Source organism: Panthera tigris, chromosome X, assembly GCF_018350195.1.
Source record: "Panthera tigris isolate Pti1 chromosome X, P.tigris_Pti1_mat1.1, whole genome shotgun sequence".
NCBI lineage: Eukaryota > Metazoa > Chordata > Mammalia > Carnivora > Felidae > Panthera > Panthera tigris.
In genome coordinates this window covers 82,359,358-82,371,876 of record NC_056677.1, presented here as the reverse complement: position 1 = coordinate 82,371,876, position 12,519 = coordinate 82,359,358, and the positions used below count along the sequence as shown (strand labels likewise).

General features: G+C 39.9%; 1 protein-coding gene across 1 annotated transcript; it reads right to left on the bottom strand.

Moving 5' to 3' along the window:
• Nucleotides 1-2,080: 2,080 nt before the first annotated feature.
• Nucleotides 2,081-8,143, bottom strand: LOC122235277 (nuclear RNA export factor 2-like). Its single transcript, XM_042973961.1, is given in 14 exon segments — nucleotides 2,081-2,157; nucleotides 2,890-2,941; nucleotides 3,036-3,146; nucleotides 3,244-3,298; nucleotides 3,425-3,562; nucleotides 4,471-4,497; nucleotides 6,084-6,181; nucleotides 6,345-6,476; nucleotides 6,587-6,684; nucleotides 6,814-6,878; nucleotides 6,996-7,131; nucleotides 7,217-7,325; nucleotides 7,434-7,517; nucleotides 8,096-8,143. Coding segments are annotated over 14 exon segments (1,230 nt in total).
• Nucleotides 8,144-12,519: the final 4,376 nt, after the last annotated feature.

The following is a 12,519-nucleotide window of genomic DNA, read 5'->3' as shown; positions in this document are numbered from 1 at the left end:
GATGGGTCGTGAGAAGGCAGTGGGGAGCTGCAGGATGGAACAGAGGGCCAGTGGGCACAGACACCGCTTTTAAGATTTTTATGGTGATTTATGCTTGTACATGGTGTGAGATAGGGGTACAAATTAATTATTTTGTGGGTGGATATCCAGTTATTTTTTTAACCAGTTGTTGAAAAGACTATTCTTTACTCTGAATATTTTTGGAACTCTGGTTGAAATAAATTGTTCATAAAGGTGAGGGTGTGTATGTTTGTGTGTGTGTGTACTTTAATTCTATTACATTAAACTATATGTTTATTTTTAAGGCAGTACCATATGGTATTGATAACTTTAGCTTTGTAGTAAGGTTTGAAATAGGGAAGTATGAGTCTCCCAACTTTATTCTTCAAGAACATTTTGTCTATTCTGGGTTCATTGGATTTTCATATGAATTTTAGGATTAACTCATTAATTTCTGTAAAGAAACAAGCTGAGATTTTGATATGGATAGCACTGAACCTGTATATTAATTTGGGGTGTATTGCCATCTTAACAATTGTAAGTCTTATGATTCAGGAGCATGATATACTTTCTACTTATTTAGGTCTTTTAAAATTTACTTCAATAATGTTTTACAGATTTTTGGAGTATACATTTTGCATTTATTTTATTAAATTTGTTTCCTAAGTATGTTATTTAAATTTTTTCCTGAAGTATTGTTGACACACAATTGTACATTAGTTTAAGGTGTACAATATAGTGATTCAATAAGTCTATACATTATGCTGTGCTCACCATAAGTGTAGTTACCATCTGTCACCATACAATGCTATTACTATACCATTGACTATATTTCCTGTGCTGTAACTTATATCCTTGTGACTTATTCATTCCACAGCTGTAAGCCTATACCTCCCACTCTTCTTTACCCATTTTGCTCATCCTCCATCCCCTCTCTTCTGGTAAACATCAATTTGTTTTCTGTATTTATGGGTCTATTTCCTAAGTATGTTATTTTGGATGCTACTGTAAATGGAATGTTTTCTTAATTTCATTTTCTGATTGTTTATTACTAGTGTATAGTAACAAAAGTTACTCTTGTATATTTATTTTGTATCCAGAAACAATGCCGACTTATTTATTAATTCTAATATTGTTTTGGTAGATTCCTTAGGACTTTACATATACATGCTCATGTCATCTGAACATAATATTATTTTTAAGTTATTTACATATTTCACAGTAAAATTAATATACCTTTCTCATGAGCTTACTTTTTTTGGAAGTACAGCATCCAAATAGTTATTTTATACAAAGTAACTTCAAGTTCCCATTATCCATTCCTTCATTTCTCCTAGCTCCCTCTTATCATTAGAGACTCTAAGCACTCACTTCTGAGATCACAGGAGGTTTGTCCAAGACTGAGTGCAGAAAACTTCCGTCATTTCCTGCTGCTTCTGGGAGATGGTGGGCATGCAGTTTGAGAAGGGTGTGGGTACTGGAAAGGAGAAGGTGTTCTGAGTTTCTTTGGTCTTGGTATTCCTCACAATCAGTCATCATTCATAATGCACAGACTGGGAGAAAGTTGGGCCCTCAGACAACTAGAGAAATGGACAACCCCACACCCAACAACAGTCCTGCTCTCACTGTCACTTAGCAATCAGATTCCTCCCATACCCTTACTGTGCCTGCCCCTGGATTCCTTGGCTGGTACTTCTGGTCCCCTACAGAGACTATTTTTGGAGGGATTGTTGACCAGCTTAGCTAGGTATGCAGATTTAATTCTAATGCATTTACCCTTTACAGTAGCACAAGGAATGGGCACTCCAATCCCCATTTTCAGAGTAATACAGTCAGTCACTGAGATGTTATAACTTGACCAAGGTCACTCAGCTGGCTAGTGAGTGTTGAGGTCAGGAAAAGAATCTGGTACTCTGACTCCAGAGTCCACACTCTTAACCACTAACCTAGAACTCTCCTTAGTTCTATCTGTTGTCTTTCCACAATACTGAGAAAACCTCTAGGCTGTACCACATTCCTACACCACTGGCCTCAGCCAGAGATGGGTGTTTGTTCCCATGCAGTGCACACAAAACAACATTTACTTGGAATTGCTATCAGAAGTCAAGATGAAGGTCCAGGTGAAAGCACAGAGAGAACCTTGAGAATTTCCTTCCACTTCAATGACAACAAACAACAATGTCCCTTTAGAGTTGTACATACTCTTAACACATGCAATATTCCCCATTCAGGGTTTTACCCGATAGTCTTGCAGCACCCTGATGGAAGCTAGATAGGTTTTTCACTGGGAGATATGAGGGTGCTTCAAGGACTGAGAAGGAAAAAGTAGGGATAATCAACTCCCAGGGATAGGACCCCCAACATGTATTGGACCCTCTGATAAATATGTGTTCACTTGATTCATTTTGTAAAGCAGCCCAAGATAAGGGTATTACTAGCTTATTTCACAAAAGAGGAAACTGGAAGGTTAGGTAATGGGACCAAGGTAACAGAGTAAGGAACTCAGATGAGAGCTATAAAATACCACATCCTGTGCCTCTAACATGTAAGCTGTGTTGGGGAAGAAAGACATGGATGTATGTCAGACCAAGATAGTCTGGGGGCAAGGTGGGGATGGGAGAACACAAAGGGAATCAAAAGGGGAGGGAAGGGAAGAAAATAAAAGGAAGGAAGGGAAGGGGAGGTGAGGGAAGGGAAGGGAAGGGAAGGGAAGGGAAGGGAAGGGAAGGGAAGGGAAAGGAAAGGAAAGGAAAGGAAAGGAAAGGAAAGGAAAGGAAAGGAAAGGAAAGGAAAGGAAAGGAAGTAACTTGGAAAGCCAGGAGAATTGGGAGGTAGCCAAGCCAGGGGCAGGATATAGTGCAGGATCAGGGGAGGGGACTCTACACTCACCTTCCTTAAAAACCCCATTGACAGAAAAATAGAGCAGGGAAAGTAAAGAACAGTTGCTAAGGCTCTCAGTATCCTTCTAAACTTCCTACCCATTTCTGACTTTCATGGTCTGCCTAAGGGAGGAAATACATGATCGCCATCCAGATGCTCAGGTCTACCACATATGAGTGAAAGTCATGCTGAGTTTTGGGCAACATATTGAGGGAGTCAACAATGTCATACTTTGTATGCTTTAACAGCTTGAATCCACAGGTCTGTAGGGAAAAGAGAAGTAAGGGTCAGATCATCGGCCTCTATATATGTTCCCTTCACATCCCCTTTCCCATGATGATCTTGCTTTATACATTTACCAGAGTCCTCAACCTTCCTAATGTCCCTGGTATCCTTGAAGTATTCTTCCAAGCTGTTTCTAGAAAAAAAGAGGGACAGAATGTGGTATAGATATTTCTAGGCAGTGTAGATGTTTCTAGGAGCTGACCCGTGTTTGCTGGGGAGACACATAGCATAAAAGCAGAGTCTGAGCTGTGATACTCACAATGCTGCATCTTCAGGGTTTAAGGGAATGGTCAGGGAGAAGCAGGTTTCATCATGCCAAACATTGAGGAGACTCTGTTCATCTCCAGAGTCATAGATCAAGTAATATCTGAAGAGGAACAAAGGCAATGGGCTATCTCTGTGGTTTGGACCACCAAGGGGACATGAAAGTTCCCCTCAACCCAGTAACAGACCGATGCTTGGGTGGCCTGTCCCATTCCAGTCCTCTTCTGCCTCATGGTCCCAAGGGTACTTAGTGAAGCAGAAATGGAAGGATTCGATTTGTAAGAATCTAAAATCCTTTATAGTTTTCTTCATATCAAAAGATGCCTTGAAACTATGTGGTAGACAAAGCCTCCCTTGCAACATCCCAAATCTTCCTTGGTCCACCCTCACCTTACAAGGTGTTATTATCTTGGGGACTTCAATATAAATTATATTGGTATAATATACACTATATATATATATATATATATATATATATATATATACACATACACACACACCAATAATATGCATGTATATATATATATGTGTGTATATATATATATATATATATATATACCAAATTAAATCGGTAACACCTGGCCATCCTGAGGAAGGAAGAGGAAGTCAGAAGTGCATACCATGAATGTTGCAATGGATGAAAAAAGGGCATGAATAGGTCCAAGGGGAACAAAGGTCAGAGTTCATATGTGAAATGGCCCCCAAAATTTTATCAGCAAGATTACAGTAGGAGTCTTCAACAGAGGGTCCCAGATGCCTCTATTATTATATGCAAACTTGGGTGAATAGGTGAGTGACAGAGAGTGAGTGTGTGTGTGTGTGTGTGTGTGTGTGTGTGTGTGTGTTTAAGGGCATTTTTTCCCAGGAAGAAAAAAAGAATAGCCATGCTTTTTTCAGGAGTCTATGGACCCTAAAAGGCTAAGGGTCAGATACAAAAACATAACCTATGTAAGTCTCCCAAAAAGCTGTAGGGCGCTTGTGGAAGTCATCAATGTTAATAAGAGGAGACAATGATGAATGTAGGCACTTACCAGACATAACAATGTGGGGAAACAATCCCTGATGGCACTTTTCAAAACCAAAAATAGAAAGAAATAAATGATAGTTTAGGTTGTAAAAGTTATCTCCCTCTGTCTCTTCTTCCTCCTGGGTAGCTCCCCGCTAAACTGTCTTGATTGTCTTCTCCAGTATCACAAGAAGCAATATTTGGATCCCAGGCTCTAGGGATGCCTCCCCCTCCCTGCCTTCCTTCTTTCTTCCAGGTTCCCACTGAAGGCTCCAGAGAAAAGAGGGTATGGGGTGGGTGCCCAGGGCTCTGCTACCTCACTAGCGGTCCAGCATTCTGCAGGACCATGATACCCCTCAGGAATGACCCAGAATGCTGGAGAAGGGAGTGAGTGAGGCAGAGCTCAAGAGGCAGGGATGGAAAGTGAAGACAGAGGGGGAGTGAAGGTGGGAGGAGAGAGGTGAGAGGGACATAGGGGAGTAGTGATAGAGGAAGAAGAGAAAAAAAAAAGCACAAGGAAAGGGGAAAAAAAGTTCCACTATGGTGGTGGTGGTCAGAGAAGAAGAGAGAAGAGGGAAGTGGCCCCCTAGTTGCTGCCCTTTCCTTCATCTGACCTGGCTGGCCCTGGCACCCAAGGTAGGAATGGAAAACATGAAGTTGTTGGGCTTGGTGCCCACTGGACTCTGGTTGAAGTTTTGTCACTTGTGTGAGCTCATCCTGAGCTGAGCATGGGGAACAAGGCAGCTACAGGGGCAGAAGAGCTTCCCTTGAAAGAGTAGAGGGTCAAGCCCAAGTCAGCATGGGGCTGATGGTCCGTGGCCCCCTCTAATGATCACTACCTTCCCTCCTGCCCCTGTGCCTATCTCAATTGGTTCCTAGCCTGATGAATCATACCTGTGCTGGGCCACCCAGGGCTCCTCTGAAGGACCAGTTAGGATGATGTGACATGTATGGGGGTTGCCTCTGAGAGTCCTGTCCTTCTATCTCCTCAAGTACCTCTTCCCTCTGACTTTCATTCCTGCCTCAGGAAGCCCTCTGCTCACTGGCAGTCACCCACTTCTGGCCCCTTGACTCAGGGAAACCTGGTTTCTCCGAAGGAGGGCCAGTTCCTGGCATTGGGTCAGAGGAACACACAGATGTCATGATGGTAACACCCCAAGACCTTGGCCCTCATCGTGGGGCAGTAAAGCCATCATGGCTGCCTGGGATTAGAGAGGGGACCCATTTGTTTCAAGGGAAATAGGGCTCCTCTTGGTGAGGAGCAGGAATGCGGAAGGCTTGTATCAGCATGAGGCCCTGGGCTGGAGGACCCTTCTCAGTTCAGGTCACAGAATCTGGCTCAAGGTGGTTACTCCTGTTCCTGAAGAGAAGATGCCCTGCTTCCTGGAGCATTTTCATGGGAAGGAATACTATGGAAAACCAGGTGCAGAATGAGTAAACAGAGCCCAGACCAAGAGAACAAGTGAGCAGGTCATAGGAAGGGAAATACCTCTAAGCACAGGTAAGAGACACAGAGAGAGGAGGGAGGGGTCTGTGGTCTTCCTAGAGGACCAGTGCTGCCACATCCTTTAGGGAGGCACTCTCAGGGGTAATTCAGACTTCCAATGTGCAAAGGTCCCCAGGAGGGGTGACAGAGGTTACCACAGACCTTATATAGGTGGACTGGTTTGTGCTGTATAAGGTGTTCCCTTTTAGTCACAGCTCTTCAAGCTTCAGCCCTTTCATCTTGCTTAACTCCCAGGCTGACTGTACCCGAAAAATGTAGGAAGAAACCTGGAAAAATGTCCCAGAAATAAAGAGACACCTGGGCCTTTGCACTCCTAGTCCCCACCTACCCCCTCAGGTACCTTCTCCTGCCTCTGGTCAGTTGGCACTCTGAGAAGCACTACTACCCACTGTCAACCCCAACTTTGATCTGTTTCCCTCTTCCCACCTCATTTTTGGACAGGTTCAAGATCTTGACTGTGGGGACTATCTGTATAATGTCAGACAGGCCAACCAGCTGATACAGTTTGTTCTTGCACAAGTTCAAGGACAAAAGCTTTTGGTGAAGAAGAATTAGAGTGACAGTTACTATCTAGGGCCTCAGAAATAATCCTTCCCTCCACCACATGTGTTCCACCCCCTACCATAATACCAGCAGTATAAGGCATAAGGCCTTATCTTGGAGAAATTCTCTTTGATGATCTGCAGGGTGGCAGATATGCAGTTTCTTCAATTCAGTATTATAGCAATATGGTCCACCAACTCTTCAGAAAGGTGATAGAATGTAATCAGAAGGCTGAGAGGGGTCCAGGACCAGCACCAGCCTCTCCTTGATCACCACCTCTGAGTGTCACTCCCAGGCAATCCCCTAGAATTACTGCTGTCAGTTGTACCTGGGTCAAAACGAAGTTTATGGAAGTCAAGACATTTTTGGACAATATCATAGCATTTTCTCATGGTCAGCTGCAGAGAAAGGTAGTTGAGAGCCACTGAGTCTGTCATGATATAGGGAAGTTGGGGGTTGGGGGAAGAAGAGTAAGTCTGGGTATGAACATACAATGGGCATCAAGTCTTCATTAACTTTAGCTGCTCCATTTCTTCTGGCTCCAATTTATTCTGAGAGTGATAAGAATAATAAGTAACAAAAACAGAGTAAGGTACAGCAGAGGTATTGACACGTAGAGATACAAGAAGGAGAGGTGGGATAAGCACTAGGAACTCTCATTATAAGGAAGACGACCAGCCACTGGCCTGCCTTATTGCATTGGGACTAGGTACGGGTAATATCTTCAACACATACCTTTTTATTTTCCTCATCACAAATCTTGTGGTTGATATCCTTCAATGCAGAGACAGCACTACCATCCTGGATAAAGAACTGGGCCCGGTGTTTTAAATAATGGAACTACAGGAATTGAAGGCAACAGTAATAGTGTCAGAGGCTGTGGCCCCTGCTGAGCCATCTCTTTCCCCTCCCTATGCCCACACATCTGGATTCACCATCCTTTCTTACATCGACCATGGTGAAGGGGACACTACAGTGATTTTGGATTGAGTTTCGTAACCATGTCTTGTTATACTTTATTCCGTAAGGATTCTAAGGGTGAAAAGAAGGGATGGGAGAGAAGGGAGACAACAGGGCATTAAGACTGTAGAACAGACCCAACCCGGGTCTACTCAACTTTAAAAGACTTCTAAAGTAGGACTTTTGACATGATTTTAACTTTTTATTTTGCCGCCATGGATTTTCTAATTATCCATTCTCCCAATTCAAATATTTAACTCCCAAACAATAAAATTTAGATATTTAAAATGATATTCCTTTAATAATGTTCCAGCAAATCCTATGCATTGAAAACCTTACCTATTTTTCTGAAAATGAATTTAGAGTCTACACCTCCATAGTCAGCTTGAGCCGAATGCTGTGTCCTCTGGTGAGGAGTTGCTCCATATCCTTGGCAGTAGTTTCAACTTTTGCCTTTAGTCAACTTTCTGTGACCTTCTTTCAGTCAACCTGTTTCCTTTGTATTTTTTTTGGGAACCTGCTCTTAGATGATCAAGGATGTTAACTCCTCTTGTCCTCAACAAAGTTCCCAGCATTTCTATATGAGACCAACACAACTCACCTTGATCTGCGTCTCCAGCACATTCCCTGCTTTTTGCCAGGATACTTACTGTGATCCTGAACCAGCCCCCTTGGTTTCCACCCTGTGTGCTCTCCATCTCTCTCTCTGGAAATGTTCTGTTTTGGTATTCCTTATGCCATTTCACACTGCTATTGTTGGTTTAGAAGGCAGAGGAAGTGCTATGGTGAAGTGGATAGAAGGGAGTGTCCATAAATGTATAGAAATGTTACAAAATCTTCTATATAATCTCACCCCAATAATACCAAGTCTGTAATTAGGATTGCTCAGTTGTTACCCAAGTTCTATCACTCTTCACTTTTCCAATGAGAGAAGAAAAAGACCATGGAGAGTAAAAAGTTGCAGCATCTCAGCTGCTGCGTATGCAAGCCAGGCTCCCTGGTTACTGTCTTATTTGGAGGTCCTATTGGGAATGCCTCATTGCCATGTTTCCATCATCCTCCTAAACGTAGGAAGGATGAAGGTAATACTGACTATGTTCATAACTAAAGATCCCTTTGCCAAAATTACCCTGGCAAGAATTCCCACCTTTATTTTTCCTTGAGGAGAGCTACTGCCATCGTTTTTGTTTTAAATAAAAAATAAATTTAAAATCAAATTTATTTTAACATTGAAAAAATACATACAAGTTCGAATGAAGACACATCAGTGGCCCAATACCATGTACCTCATCTCAGTCTAACATCATGGTAGGGCAAGCAAAGTGTTAACAATGATACAAACACCAGAAAGCATACTTCTTTACCTGTCTAGATATGGAAGCTTTATTTGAAAGGTGGCATAAATCAGGGAGGAAATCTTGAAGTAGGAGATAACTATGTGGGACCATTGAGAAAATTGGGTGGTATTTATAAAGAACAGAAGTATGACATTCATGAGTTATACACTAGGTAGGCATCTGAATCTTGCCTTCTTTCAGGCATCTCTAATTTAAGAACTTCACCACAACCTGGTAGGCAAGCTTTCTCTTACCTTCCAAATCCAATAAGCCACCAAACTGATTTAATTAATATCAGCAAGCTGTACTTTTTTTTTTAGTATAGTACAAAATTTAATGTCAGGTGAGACTGATGTTACAGACTCCTAAACTGTCTCTCTCCCTTTAGCCTTGCTCTCAACAGTGCTCTGAAATATTCTGAGTGAGCTTTCTTTTGCCCAGTCTGAAATGTCCTTCAGCTCAGGAGACAATTATTTCTAATCTCTTCCCTTTTATAACAAGGAACTGAACAATGAACTGGAATGATAGATGTCAACTACAATTTCCAAGTGTCTAGGTACTTTTCTATTTGCTTTCTGTTGATAGTTTGATTCCATTATGGTCAGAGAACATACTCTATATTTCATTTATTTTGGATTAGTTTAATTTTGTTTTATGACCCAACAGATGGTCTATCTTGATGAGGTTACATGGGAACTTGAAAAAATGTGTACTCTGTTGTTGTTGGGTAGAGTATTTTGCCATATGTTATGTAGATTCTGCTACTGCATGATTGTATTATTCAGCTCTTCAATATTCTTGATGATTTTCTCTCTAGTAAATCTATTACTTGCTGAAAACAAGGTGTTGAGACCCCCAACAAAAATTGCGGATGTGGCCATTTGTCTTTTCAGCTTCATCAGTTTTTGTTTCATGTACTCTGATGTTCAGTTTTTTGGATGCATACACATTAAAGATTGTTATGTCTTCTTTGTGGATTTATCCTTCTAGATTATGTAATATCCTCTCTGTCTCTAATTTTCTTTGCTCCAAAGTCTACTTTATCAGATATTGTGGTCTCAGGTATGCATATAAACATGCTTTTAAAAAAAATATTTCACACTATTCACTCCTATAATTTTCTTGATTGGCCCCCACACTTGCCACTAACGTATCTAATTCACAATGTGGTGAGATTTGGAAGGTTTTTATGACATCTACAGAAATAAAATTGTTTCAGTAAGATTGTCTCAATCTCTCCCATAGGTAAATTCACTAAGGTTATTTTATTTTCACTATACTCAACTGAAGCAATGTATCAGTTGATAGTAATACTAGTGGTTTTGGGGAAGGGAGGAGTAAGACAGACTGTTAGAAACTAGATTTTCTTTAGGTTTTAACATTTTAGGTTCTCTAGGTTTGTGTGCTGTACTTTGTACATTAATTACTCCATTTTGTCTCAGAGCATACTTATGGTAAAGATCTATTCACTCCTGGTTACTCCACAATGTACTGATTATGACCAGGCATTGGAATAACTCCTTTGGGAAGTGGTTACATTCGCTGTACTGCTACTTACAACTTTTGATACTTTTCTTGTATGGCGAATGGAAGGGAAATAAAAGCATTTGAACCAGAAATTTCATATGCACAGTCCCAAAAAACTTGGAGTTAGCCTAGAATAGTACTCTATTTATTCCATACTCCACACCTAATTTATCAAAAATTCTCTTGGTTTGCCCTAAAAACAGGTCCAAAATCTAGCTACATTTTACCCCTTCTATTGCTACCAACCTCGTTGTTACCAACATCAATCTTCTATATTATATTGCCTTCCAACTGGCCCCTAAGTTTTCACCCATGCTCCCCCACTGTCTATTTTTAACTCAGCAGGCAGAGTAATATTTTAAAGCATAAGTAAAATCTTGTCACTCCTTTGCTATAAAAGTCCTAAAAAAGAATTTGAGCCCATCAATATGTTAAAAGGTGAGTTCATCATGATAAAAACAACAACAAAGAAACCTTATTGGTGGCATTTGGAGAAGGCCAGTAAATCAACTTATGTTAACGAAAATTTATAAATAAAGAAGAATAAAATATGTATTCTTTTTCCTGTATAAGCTGTTTATAAAGATAGCCAATTTATTGATGACAGAGTTTCTCTTTATAAGTGCATTCTAGCTAATATATGAAGGAGGCATGACAGAATTTGAGTATCATCATTTTAAAACTCATAAGGGACCTATATAAAGGCAATAAATGGCTGGTAAATCTCTCTCTCTCTCTCTCTCTCTCTCTCTCTCTCTCTCTCTCTCTTTCTCACACAACAACAACAACAACAACAACCAGGCATCATGTGCTACGTTATAGGCGCTATCTATGAAGAATTCTTGTCAAAAACATCAAAGCTGAATCTGATCAAGTCTTTTAGTTCTTCTTTCAGCATTGGGATGCAATGAACTGAACCAGGTTCTTTAACAAACAAGTGAAGGGGAGAGATAAGAGAATATATTTGTTGTTGTATGTTTGTATGGTATGGAATATAGTATGCATCTACAACAAATATATTTTTCAAAGTATAATCAGTTAAAAAATATTTGTAACCTGCTGTTTTCATTCAACAATTTTTTGATGTCACTTCATGTTCAGAAATATTTAATAGATTTGTGTCATTTGCCAAATTAATATGCTTTTTCTTTAAAGACATTGTAGAAATTAAAGCTAAGGTAATTTGTTTATCAGAGAAAGAACTTCACTGATCTGAAACATACCTTTTTCTCTATTTTAAAAATGTACCAACAATAAGTTCTGATTTTTATATAATTTATACATTAGATTATCATTTCAGTTAAAATTTTAATTGTCGCAAACTTTAACCTGATAATACAGTTTCAAATTTTAACGAATCTTTCCAAGTTTGTGCTACTATAAGCTACTATGAAAAATATTATACATGCATTCTATGTATTTTGTGTTTTTCCATGCACTAATTCCCATAAGTATATTATGTTAGTCAAAACATGAAAACTATCCATTTTAAGAAATTTTTAGGGGCGCCTGGGTGGCGCAGTCGGTTAAGCGTCTGACTTCAGCTCAGGTCACTATCTCGCAGTCCGTGAGTTCGAGCCCGGCGTCGGGCTCTGGGCTGATGGCTCAGAGCCTGGAGCCTGCTTCCGATTCTGTGTCTCCCTCTCTCTCTGCGCCTCCCCCGTTCATGCTCTCTCTCTGTCTCAAAAATAAATAAACGTTAAAAAAAATTAAAAAAAAAAAGAAATTTTTATAAGTGACATATACATGTCACTTAAAAAATATATACATATATACATATATATTTACACTATATATACATATATATTCACACTATATATATATGTACATATATATATATATATATACACTTATTTGCATGCTAAAAGAGTGAGGTAATGAGCCTATTTGCTCACCAGTTCACCAATAAAAAAGTTTTTTTTTTAATTTAAAAAAATTTAAAAAGTTCACATGCTGATAAAACAATTACTGTTTTTTGTTTTCTTTTTATTTATCTATTTAAATTTACATCCAAGTTAGTTAGCATATAGTGCAATAATGATATCAGGAGTAGAATCCAGTGACTCATTCCCCTACATATAATACCCAGTGCTCATTCCAACAAGTATCTTCCTTAATGCCCCTTGCCCATTTAGCCCATCCCCCCAACCACAACCCCTCCAGCAATCCTCAGTTTGTTCTCTATATTTAAAAGTCTCTTATGTTTTGTC